Source organism: Boleophthalmus pectinirostris, unplaced genomic scaffold (genome assembly GCF_026225935.1).
Source record: "Boleophthalmus pectinirostris isolate CB_2022bp ecotype Guang Dong unplaced genomic scaffold, ASM2622593v1 HiC_scaffold_12, whole genome shotgun sequence".
Classification (NCBI taxonomy): domain Eukaryota; kingdom Metazoa; phylum Chordata; class Actinopteri; order Gobiiformes; family Gobiidae; genus Boleophthalmus; species Boleophthalmus pectinirostris.
In genome coordinates this window covers 23,113,913-23,125,359 of record NW_026571018.1, presented here as the reverse complement: position 1 = coordinate 23,125,359, position 11,447 = coordinate 23,113,913, and the positions used below count along the sequence as shown (strand labels likewise).

Sequence of the window (11,447 nt, the reverse complement as noted above, 5' to 3'; positions counted from 1 at the left end):
TCACAGTTAAAATGCACATAAGCTATGGATTATTATGGCTTTACTTTACAAAAAAAACAACAACAACAAAAAAAAACAAAAAAAAAACACTACATTACATTAGTAAATTACATTATAATTAATTGATTACATTAAGAAATCGTTTTGCAGGCATAGAAGGCTCAGTGTACAAATGGTTATCTATATATGTTTTGTTTAACAATATTTTAAGATGGTTAAAGCTGATAAAAGTGTTATCCTCATGTTTAAACAGGTCTGTTCAGCCATGTAATGCATCACCTGCGCTGAACTACTTTTGCATAAATTATCTCTAGGTAATAACTATGGATTTTTTGGGGGGAAAAGCTGTAATAAAATGGTCCTGAGAACTCCTGAGCTCAGTTTGTTTACTTGAAACATGTGCACGGGCGGCGCCTCACAAAAAAACCAAGCCCACTGCCTGGTTTTCCTCGGCTACAGTAAACCAATCAAATTACAGTCCGCACATGTCTAGGCCAATGAGAATACAGCACAGCATCACAGCCAGCCAATCAGCTGCGCTCTGAACTACTGATGCAATGGCGAGGCAACTGGAAGTTTCGGCAGAAAAACAAAGCGTGTTGTGGCTGTGAATCAAACAGTAAGACCAAAACAATAGCCAACGACTAGAAGCCCACAGGAAATATACCAGTCAATCAGGTTACAGGGTTTACTCTTTGAATGCTGTGAATATAGCCATGGCTGTAGACGTAGACTGCTACTAAAACACGAACATAAAATGGATAGATGAGGCAATGTTCAACCAGTTTGGAATGGAGTAAACTACTTGTTGGATTTAAAAACAAACCAAAGTGTGACATGTCCTACAAAAAAGCCAAAGTCTAGGGGAAAATAGAACCTCTCTTGTAAGACTTCCGCTTGTCCCATCCTCAGCCGTGGTCCTGTGGGCCGTCCTCCGCTGCGTGTGGGCGGGGTGTTTTTCAGGCTGCAGCAGCTTCATCCCGGTGACGCAGTCGGTTGCTAGGTGTGAATGAACTGATGCTTTCTCACAATTAAACAGCCCTCCAGTTTTCAGGTCGACAACAACAAAGCAACAACTCAACCCTTTGCGCTGCCACGGATATCCCTGGCTAAAATGGCTCTTTGAATTCTCAAGTTGCTTGGACCGACAAAGAAGTCGTGCTTTGCTTTTGCAACGCACCTTAAGTGCCCTACAATTTTCCGCAAGAATGGAGTAAGTGACACTTTTCTCATTGCTTTACATTTTTCCACATGATAGTAATGTGAAACTTATAATGGTATTGTACCTTAGTAGTGTTTCTTATTAGGCACAGGTTCTCGTTTATGGTTATATTAAATCAGTGTCACTGCATCCTTTGTTCGAATTTTTATTTACTAATTTTTTACTGATCTTTAAAAAGCTTTTCTAAATACCTTATATATTTACGCGATTGTACATAAGATTGTCATTTATTTATTTACTTGGTTATTATATTTTAATTGCCTAAGTAATATTCAACCCTAACATCATTTACCACGTGACCTAATTATGACCAAAACTTAAGACCAAAGCTGATTAATCTAAAAAAAACAAAACGTGAGATTACAAGTAATTGATCTCTGGTAATCCATATTGAGTAAGAGTGTAAGAGTGTCTTGGAGACAGCGAGTTAATCTGGTCCTTTCTGTCAACAGTTGGGCCCATGACAACGTCACTGGGTCCCACGTGCTTTGGACGTCAAGTATCTATTCCTTTGAGACGGTTCAGTGTAGTCCAAAGGGTGCAGGGGCACAATCTCTCTTTTACTGTGTTGTAAGTGCTATAGGGCTATAGGGATTTTGTATTGTGTTGTTCTTAATACACTTTAAAACCCAATAGACAGAGTGGTGGGGCAAAAGATTTTTGTCAATTTTCCATTAAACTGAACAGTAATTTCATACAATCACAAATTTTTGTTTGTATGTAGCCTTGTTTTGACCTCTGTTGTTTTCGCCTGCAGGTTTCACTATGCCTGCCCCATCCTGCTCTCTGTGGCCCATCTGTCAGACCCTGCTCATCTCCGCCACCACAACCTTGGACTTGGACTGAACCAGACCAAGCACCATGATGGCAACCTCGGCTCCTGTTTGGAAGAGTCTGCATGTGTGCCTGGCAGACCCCCTCGCTCTCTCTCACCCACAGGCTAACCTCAGCCAATCACAGGGGTGCAGGGGGGAGGTGTCAGAGGAGACGCAGCACTTAATTGGTGAGTTGCAGCGGGTACGCTTTTTTATATTTTTCCTCATTTCAGGTGGGCTCGGCACTGCAGCACATTCGTCCCTCTTGAACAGTAAGTAGTAAACTAGCTACAATTAGTATATCGACTAACGCAAACTTTATAAACGTAATATTTAAATTTTTTCTTTTAAAGTTTGATTATTATTTTTTATTCAACTTTTGGTTGTCATTTTTGAGTAATTAACTGTAGCGGTCGCCAACTTCAGCACATTGTGAATGAGTTTTTTTATTCCGTTCAGGTGATGGTCTTACGGACTGGATGACAGAAGAAGTGGATTTCTCCTCGTACCTCCCACACCCTCCTTCCCCTCCCTCCTCCACCAATGCCTCCCTACCCCCCTCACCCCTTCACAATGATATTCAGGTGCCCTCGGACTTGGAGGTCATGACCTCTCTGCTGCAAGAAGAGCTCGCCCAGCTGGAGGACTACTTCCTGTCCGAACCACTGCCGGAAAAGGGGCCACGACTGGGAAAATGTGACAAGGGTCCGGTGCCAGCGGGTCCACAAGCATTCAGTCAGCTGCCATACTCATCATATCCAGCGTCTAACCAACCGGAGACCAGCCCACTACTTGTTACCCTGGCAACCGGTGAACTGGACCTGCTGAGCATCTGTGGCGGGCCCCTCGGGCGATCCAAAATACCAAGACACGCCCCGTATAGCTGCAGTCGCCCCACTGGAAGTGGTAGAAAGAGAGTGGATGGGCTGCGGTTCAGTGAAGGCTACGACACAAGTCTGTTGAGTTCCAAAGGCAGTAACTCAGGGAGCTCCGCACTCACTTTGACAGGAAGTTACAGCTGCGCGGACGACGAACAACTGCTGGGGAAAAGCTACTGTCTGGGCAGCGCTCTCGAGGTTAGGCGATGTCAGGTCCTTCCAAAAGAAGAGAAGAACTGCTGCTTCAGCCAAGATATTTTAGGAACGGCAAAGATCGTCAGTGGTGGATTTGGTTTTGGCGGATCAATCGAAGTTCCCCACAAAAAAGAAGATCTGCTCATGTACAGCATGAGAGAGGTGAGCGGAGGAACCGGCAGCAGCGAGGTGCTCAACACCATCAAGACGAGTGTGGAAGTGACAAAAGCCACAGTGTCATGGAAGAGTGAAGGCAGTGAGTGCTACCTCCCCACAGCTCAGTCTGAGGCCTATCACAGCTTTTTAGGCAACATCAACGAGCAGGTCAAAGCCGAGAGCTTACAGATGGGCCAGCATGATCTGCACTGCGGCTTCCTAGAAGAGCAGAGTTCAGAGTGCTTTCTAATGTCCAGGGAGAGCATGAACCTGGAGTCATCAGGCCATAGACAAGCATGCAGGCTGAAGGAGGACCACTGTCCGGTCAAATATGAGGTGGACATCATCCCAGTGGAAGGCGGGGAGCGCAAACAGAAGAAACGTGACCAGAACAAAACCGCTGCACACAGGTAAAAATGTCCTTTTCTACAATCACTTTTTGGGTCATTAAAGGAGAGTATAATTATATAATTAATCACTTTGTGTTATCATTACAGGTACCGGCAGAGAAAAAGAGCAGAACTGGATTCATTGGAGGAGCAGCTTCACTGTTTGGAGGGCAGGAACCGTGAGCTGCGGGACAAGGCTGAATCTGTGGAGCGAGAGATCCAATACGTCAAAGACCTGCTCATCGAAGTTTACAAGGCCCGTAGCCAGAGGCTCAAACAGGACACTACCGCCTAATGTGAAGGAGAGGAGTTTCAGTTTTTATGATTGTTCAGATATGAATGTTCATTTTTCCTGATGGGTGGGGTAACTGCATGCTTTACTAATATTTGTTTTTGTTTTGTTTTTTTAAACAAGTCTATCCAATGCTTCCATCGCAGTTGTACTGTTCAGATTTAATCCCTTCAGTCTGCACTGTGGCATTGAAATGCTTGAAATGACAATCATTTAAAATAGATCTTATGTGATTGAAGTTGGATTATTTCTGAAAAATTATGTAACACAATACATACAGCAGGTATAGGATACTGAACCGCCTTATTAGAACTGATGTCAGCAATAGAAAATGTAATTTTTAATTTTTTTTCTGTAATTCACCCAGTATATTTTTTTTAATAATCTAAAAACCTGCGTTCTTTGTTCATAGTAATAGTAGTAAGTACTATTGTGTCTTGAGGAGCAAATTAAGGTTAAATTAGTAATTATGTAAAACCAGACATAATGTGAAAAATATAAAAAAAGAAAAAATCAAATTATGATTGGACAAACTAGTCTCTTGTGAACTTATACTTCCTACAAAGAACGGTGCGGTTTATCGATTTCTTTTTGATTCTAAGGTTTTACATTCCTGTAGTGTTTACATTCATACATTCACAACATTTACATATTTAACATTGCATTTACATTTTATTGTGTTATATTATTTTAATTTTAGTGTCCTAACCAAATTGCAATCTGGTGCAAGTTGTCTATTGGCTTTTTCTACTCAGGCTCAAGCAATCTTACAAATGTTTTTTTTTTTTTTTTTTAAATGGGAAACATTTGTATAGCTAAAAATTTCTTAGTGATCCAATACTGTATAGCAGGTATTAGCCACCTTCATTTGTATGTTTTTTAAATTTTTTAAATTATTATTATTTTATTTGTTTTTTTCTTTGTTTTTTTTCATAACATTGTATTTTCTCAAGCTGGAGACTTCTCTGCACTGTTTATTTAGGCAATATGATCTAAAGGCCTGATATGGCTGATCTGCACTAACTTGTAACTACTGTTTGTTCAGGGAGTGGAATATGTTGCTTTTACTTTAGTTAAAATGATGTTACTTTTTCATGAAATGTTTGGCTTCTGTAAGCGTCTGTGAACCCTCGTCCATTCTGCATTATGCAAATGTGACGTGCCACGTTCAACGCACATCAAGTAACGACAATCTGAGGAAGTAACGCTGACTCATGGACATTTATTCGTCTCTTTTTAGTCTTTTACTCCCTGCGGTGTACTATCAGCTTTGACTGTCCAATACCAAAAATAATGCCAGGCAACCTGCTGACAGCGTGTTATGACGCTATGTTTTAGTCATGAACATGTTTATTGTGTTTGTAATAGTTTCAAAATAAAGTGTCCTCTGCCTAACTTAAATTGTGTTACAGCAGTTGTTGTGAAGAAAAAAAAAAACAAAACTCTGTGTTCCAGTTTTCAGGAGGTAAAATGTCCATTTGTCAAATTAAACGAACACTGGGCCGGATGCGCTCAACTTTGCCGCGACATGCGGCCCGCGCGGCCCGCCCTGGAAACAAACCGAAAATAGAAGGTTTTTTTAATAACAATTGTGTAAAAATAAAAGCTAACCCATGACGCGCTCAATCTTGTTAAAATGAAATCGTAAATTTTCAAAAGCACGCATTGATATTTGAATCTAACATGAGCTGCGTTGCATCTTTCTTCTCGAAGCTGCGACTAAATGTTCGGATCCTGTTAAGGAAAGACCTATATGACTCTTCACAAGTTTCCAATGAGCTGTTCATAGTCGCTTTGTAGAAACGCACGTGAAGCCTGCAAAAGTTTTCTTTTGGCCTCAAGGGACATAAGCACCTGAGAAAATAAAACACAATTTATTGAATTTATTAGTATTAGGTAGTTTACAAATAGGCTAATCATGTGTTATAATATAAAAAGTGTATTTACAAGTAATAACATGTAGCCTATTGTCTATCCTTTAACAATAAACTTACATTTTAATACATTTCTTACAATAATAATAATAATAATAATAATAATAATAAATATATATATTAGTAATAACTAATTTGAATGGCATCTTAACCTACCTGACGTATTGGTTCGTGCAGGCTGAACATACAGAGGGAGGATATGGCAGCTTGTCTCACTGTGTGATGAGGATCCATGCATGCAGCTCTGAGCAGTGCACTGGACACATCCTCTTCCAGTAGCCACTGCACAGCCCCCTCCAGCTTCACCAGGTTCCCCAGTGCTGCACAACAGTGACGGCGGATCACAGTGTCCGGGTCAGATAGAGTGGACCCTAGTAGAGCAGTGCAGCTTCTCATGGCCTCAGTCCACTTTTCTAAATCTTCTAGTTCTGCCAGTGTAACACAGTCTGATTGTGGGTTTGATTTGGTTTTGCTATTTTCTTTGGTCCAGACTTTAAGGCCAAACCCCTTTTTAGTGCTGGGCTCACTGCTTTTATAACCTGCCTCGGCCAGACCTCCCAACCAGCTCCCAACTGCCCTGCAGGCCATACGGCGAACAGACATGCTGGAATCATGAAGGCATTGTATAAGATGTTGAAAAATGACAGATTTAATAACAGCATTGGTGTTGGATGTTTGTATATTTGCCAAAAGTCTGCATGTGGCTGTCCTGATCTGTTCATGAGTGTGTGTCAGTGCTCGGCATAGGACTGAAACTTCCAGGTGAAGCTGTGGGGAACATGGGCTGACTTGGGACAAAACCGTGAGCAGCTCCACAGCAGCCTCCCACAGGACGTCCGACTGCATCAGATCTGAGAGCAGGGACATGGCGGTTCTGTCTCTAGTATCTGTAGAGACAGATAAGCAGTTGTTCCCGCTCGGCATCAAGAAAGCACCAGCGTTGTCTCTGAGGCAAGAGAGTGAGCGCTCAGGGTCACACAGCAGCAGACGGCTCAGCAGCGAGAGAGGCAGCTCTAATAATGAAGGGGTAAGTGTTTGAATCACCTGCCAAAACATAAAAACATAAAACATCATCCCAACACCTGGCCCAACATCAAACAGCATAGAACAAATAACGTGCAATCTGTGCAGAAATACCAAACATATTAATGTGTACACAATGTCTTTATGCCAGTTTGCTGCAAGAGTTATCTGGGGTTGCATCAGACGAAGATGTGTTTACTACAGTAGTGAGACAGAGGTCTTTATTAAGAGTATGATGAGGTCCTAACCTGTAAAAGGCCTGCAATAACACTACTGCTGACATACAAGTCAAGAATCCTGGACATGGTGAGAGCAGGGACATCCAGAGCAAATGGGAAGCACAACAAGTGGCAGCTCAACACAGACAAGCTGTCAAGACTCCAATCAGTCTCCAGTCTGCGCGGGCAGTCCTCCACAAAAAAGCCCAGACTGAAAAAGATCACAAATGCCATTGTTAGTGGCAGGGTGCATTTGTCAGTAATAACAGTTGATTATGAACCCACAAAAAAGGGAAAAATGGGAAATGTGTAAATGAAGGAATGAAAACACAAACCAATCAGGCTTAAGCAGCAGACCCAGTGTGTACACGCATTTAGATGAGGTGTCGCTGAACAGAGGAATGCATAAGTGTGGATCTTGGGTGAAGACCAAAAGTGCCAAAGACAAAAAGGAGTATATGCCTGTCACAAATGCAGAATACATCAATGAGAACAACAGTGTCACACTTTGCAAACTTTGGGTTAGCAAACAAAAAGCAATCAAATAGACAAAAACTAAAAGACACAAAATAAACATACAACTTACAACTAACTGCATGATTAGTACACGAATGTTGACAAATCTGCATTGATGGACACACATCTTAAACTGAGTGCATTTTAGCGTATTTACCATTGGCAGAATAGTGATCTGTGGATGATGGGGTTCTTCCAAGTGAGTCACCAACTCTTTTCCATAAACTCAGAAACAAACCAGGGTCTAAACATGAAGAGCCCAGTCCACCATCATGCTGAAAATACAATGAGTTAAGCATTGCTTTTTTCACCAAACATCACTCTTGCCTTTGTACTGTCCTCTGACCTCTGAGAGTGTGTGAAGGAATAAAGCCAGGATTCCATCGAACATTCCCCATCCTGCCGGTAAGGGAATGCAGTCCTGTTAGAAAAGAACATTTTGGACAATAAAAATGAATTAACAAATTAATGAAATTTATTTGTCTCAAACATTAGGAACAAAAAAATAATGCCATGTAAATATATGTTTGAGGCCTTATTTATGGCCTTATTCCGGTTCCACTCCCTATTGATAATGAAAATGTTTACAAACAAGTTAAAAAAGAAAATTTATACCTCATTAATTTCCCAAAGGTCCCGCAATAATGTATTCAGAGTATCCACATCAGAATCCACAGATACATCATGTTGTATAAAGTTAGATAAGACAGCAGCTGCAAGAGGCTAATAACAAGATTTATAATAATTTAATATAATTGTATATCATATAATATTCATATTCATATCATATATATTTTTAAGTTTTAAATAATATTTTAGTTTTTAAACTCAGATTAGACTCAGTTTACATATTATATATATTTTAAGCACTTACTGCCAATGTCCTAAACATTGGTTGATTAAGAACTGTGACAAACATCTTTGAGTGTTCTTCTAATTGACTGTAAAATAAATGATTAGTTGAACACCAGAAATGCACAGATTCAAATAAAATAATTAAAAAGTCATTTTTAAACCTGTAGCCTTCTTCTGCCCAATCACTGTGCCTGTCCCAAAAGATTAGAAGCAACTCAAACATTTCACCAAGTGTTGGAACACACCATGGAAGCTAGTGCAGAACAGTTCAAATTAATATTGTGTATTTGTATATTTTAGAAGTGTCAAACATACTACAAATAAGTTACCTTAGTGATGGTCAGGTTTTCAACTATGGTATAGATTAAGTCAAAGAGCGAATAGGGCAGGCCAATTTGTAGACAGAGGTCATAGGTGTCTTCCTGGTCAGACTCGATCAGACTGCTTAATAGCTTCAGTGGCTGATAGATCTCCAATGGTTCCTTCACATTTCCACTTTTGAGCTGCAAAAATAAAACCAAAGAAACATTTAACTGAAGGATTGTTGCCAATTTTATTTTATTTAACACATGCATTTAAGACCTGAGTTTTAAATGCAAGAAATGTTGATTTCAGCCTTGGGATAAGGTCATTATTCCTAAGCACTTTAAATCTGCATCTGCTAACTTCTTGGAGCAGTTTTTCCCAAAGGTCTTCAGCATCCATTTTCTAAAGAAATTAAAGTTTTTATTGGAACATGTCTATATACCTATACTTGCATAAACCCATATGAAATGGCTCACCCTAAACTGTGCATGCAAAGTGGGTCTTCGTTCTTCAAAGCACCTCCGAACTAACTGCGGACCAACTTCTACAGAGGAGAACTCTTGTGCATAGTCTCTGCTGATTTGACCCCTGTAAAATAAGTCAATTTAAATCTTTGGTTTTATTGATGCTTTTACACTTTTAATGTAAGTAACTCAGGTACTTTGTACTAAACAAACCTGTGTTTAGATTTCTGGTGCTCACCAACTTTTGAATTAGCACTGGATGTTTTTAAAACTTCTTCTAGGGGTGGTAGTTTTGTCTGTCTAGAAGCAGGCTGAGTGGCTGCTGCCTTGGAGTAACCACAATCATTTTTTATTTCTTTCTATTAAGGACATAGGCACAGATTAAACATGACAAATAAAACAAGCAAAACATGTAAAACATAGATTAACTAACTTTAGATTTCTCCTTTCCTTTTTCACAGGCTTTTTGTAACAACCTACTCTCCCCTCTAGCCCGCGTTGTCTTTGATGCAACTTGATGAAGCTTCAGTGCCACCATATCAGGACTAGGCATTTCTGTGAGGGGGTTGAACACTGTTGAGTCTGAAAAAACTGGGGAAATATAGAGAAATTAAAAAAACAGATAGTGTACAAATATGAATGTTTAATTTTATGCCAAAATGTGTACCTGAACACCATCTTCTACAAATGGGTGATGCAAAAGATCAGGCCATGTAAGTCGTATCTGGGGGTCTTTTGTCAGCAATCCTTTTAGGAAACTCTAAAATATGCAATAATATATATATATATATATATATATATATATATATATATATATATATATATATATATATATATATATATATATATATATATATATATATATATATAGTATTTGGATAACACAATTTTCTTTACCGTGCAGTTGTCGCTCATTGTTGGTGGCCATTTGACTGGGTCTCTCACTATCATTTGCACCAGATGAAAGATGGAGTTAGTGTAGAATGGGGGCGCCCCCGTGTGGAGCTCATAAAGAATGCAGCCTAGTGACCAAAGATCAGCAGTGTGGTCATAGGGCTTCTCCTCCACAAGCTCTGGAGACATGTACAGTGGTGTGCCTTTGATTGAAGTCAGCACCAAAGTAGACACACTCATGGCCCTGGCAAACCTACACAGACAGAAGTTATCACCAGTCTCGAAATGAAGCACTGGCAATGTAAACAAATTTCAACAAATACATTTTACTAACCCAAAGTCACAGAGCTTCACCCCTCCACTTTTCCCAAGAAGAATGTTTTGAGGTTTCATGTCACGATGAAGAATGCGATGAGAGTGTAAATAATAAAGAGCTGAAACCAACTGGCAGGCTATCTCTGACCTAGTGAAAAGAAGAAGCTGACATGCTATACACCAAGAAGATCCTAGAAAGAAAATGAAATACCTGACATTCTGGTAAACTGCCATCATCTTCAAGAATCTGAAACAGTTGTCCCTCAGCATATTCAGTCACAACTACTACCTATTAAATTATAAATTGTCATTATTATCCACAATTCCTCTCTTCCTCCCAGTATTTAATTTTTATTGCCGCACTTCATGGATAGTGTAAAATACCTCTGTGTCTGTCTCAAAGCTGTCAAAAAGTTGAACAATATTTGGATGTTGAAGATCCCGCATAATCTCAATCTCTCTTTTGAGATTCCGAAGCTCCTTTTCAGAACGACTCACTTTTGGGATGAACTTTAGGGCCACAACCTGATGGACACAGGTGCAATGACAAAGAGATGACAGATAGAATACACGGCTAACAAATCGAGTGGTAGTAAATGTACAACTAAACTCAAACAGACTTACCTGTCCGCTGTATTTCTTTCTTCCTTTGTAAACACGACCAAATGAACCCTCTCCGGCAAGCTCCAAAACATGGTATAAATTCATCCTGACAGGTAACGACAAGGTAACAAGCTACAAACAACTTTCTGCTAGGTTAACTTCACGCTAGCTAGCAGGTAATATATTAAACGTTATGGCGCTTTACTATTAGTTATTAATAACGCATAAATACTAGCAAGCCATCGGTGAATAAAAAACGTAAATTCAACGGTTTTCTTGTTTAGGCATCGGCTATTTCAGCAGGTTAGTTTCTCACACCTCTTAGTTTTGGAGATGTTGAGAACAGCGTGTCGAAGCGCCACCGCCTAAAGT

General features: G+C 39.9%; 2 protein-coding genes across 5 annotated transcripts; one reads left to right on the top strand and one right to left on the bottom strand.

Annotated features, from left to right (window-relative positions):
- Positions 1-545: 545 nt before the first annotated feature.
- On the top strand, positions 546-5,280 carry atf5a (activating transcription factor 5a). Of its 2 annotated transcripts, none has more exons than XM_020922811.2 (4): positions 546-1,213; positions 1,980-2,225; positions 2,497-3,676; positions 3,764-5,280. In XM_020922811.2, exons 2-4 carry the CDS (start codon positions 2,084-2,086, stop codon positions 3,948-3,950), a joined length of 1,509 nt encoding a protein of 502 aa, XP_020778470.1. In that variant the 5' UTR covers positions 546-1,213; positions 1,980-2,083; the 3' UTR covers positions 3,951-5,280. The 2 variants fall into 2 exon arrangements, with proteins under 2 accessions (XP_020778470.1, XP_055004822.1); XM_055148847.1 differs by lacking the exon at positions 546-1,213 and adding an exon at positions 1,435-1,792.
- Positions 5,281-5,314: 34 nt separating this feature from the next.
- On the bottom strand, positions 5,315-11,447 carry stk36 (serine/threonine kinase 36 (fused homolog, Drosophila)). 3 transcript variants are annotated; one of them, XM_055148846.1, is made up of 20 exons: positions 11,097-11,447; positions 10,857-10,997; positions 10,682-10,761; positions 10,492-10,623; positions 10,161-10,410; positions 9,931-10,023; positions 9,697-9,855; positions 9,477-9,622; positions 9,276-9,387; positions 9,076-9,201; positions 8,823-8,996; positions 8,655-8,746; positions 8,513-8,579; positions 8,254-8,361; positions 7,985-8,059; positions 7,796-7,913; positions 7,458-7,584; positions 7,153-7,333; positions 6,038-6,925; positions 5,315-5,801 (listed from the first exon to the last, which is right to left on the bottom strand). In XM_055148846.1, exons 1-20 carry the CDS (start codon positions 11,178-11,180, stop codon positions 5,709-5,711), a joined length of 3,246 nt encoding a protein of 1,081 aa, XP_055004821.1. In that variant the 5' UTR covers positions 11,181-11,447; the 3' UTR covers positions 5,315-5,708. The 3 variants fall into 3 exon arrangements, with proteins under 3 accessions (XP_055004821.1, XP_055004819.1, XP_055004820.1); XM_055148844.1 differs by lacking the exons at positions 10,682-10,761; positions 10,857-10,997; positions 11,097-11,447 and having other exon boundaries at positions 5,316-5,801; positions 9,160-9,201; positions 10,492-10,622; XM_055148845.1 differs by lacking the exons at positions 9,076-9,201; positions 10,682-10,761; positions 10,857-10,997; positions 11,097-11,447 and having other exon boundaries at positions 5,317-5,801; positions 10,492-10,622.

Bases quoted from the DNA above. Each gene is read 5' to 3' on its own strand.
- atf5a (XM_020922811.2), top strand. From the start codon at position 2,084: ATGATGGCAACCTCGGCTCCTGTTTGGAAGAGTCTGCATGTGTGCCTG. The intron at 2,226-2,496 runs GTGAGTTGCAGC...TATTCCGTTCAG, and splicing joins GGAGACGCAGCACTTAATTG to GTGATGGTCTTACGGACTGG. The intron at 3,677-3,763 runs GTAAAAATGTCC...TTATCATTACAG, and splicing joins AACAAAACCGCTGCACACAG to GTACCGGCAGAGAAAAAGAG.
- stk36 (XM_055148846.1), bottom strand. From the start codon at position 11,180: ATGAATTTATACCATGTTTTGGAGCTTGCCGGAGAGGGTTCATTTGGT. The intron at 10,762-10,856 runs GTATTTTACACT...ATAATTTAATAG, and splicing joins GCTTTGAGACAGACACAGAG to GTAGTAGTTGTGACTGAATA. The intron at 9,388-9,476 runs GTTTGTTTAGTA...CTTATTTTACAG, and splicing joins CACCAGAAATCTAAACACAG to GGGTCAAATCAGCAGAGACT.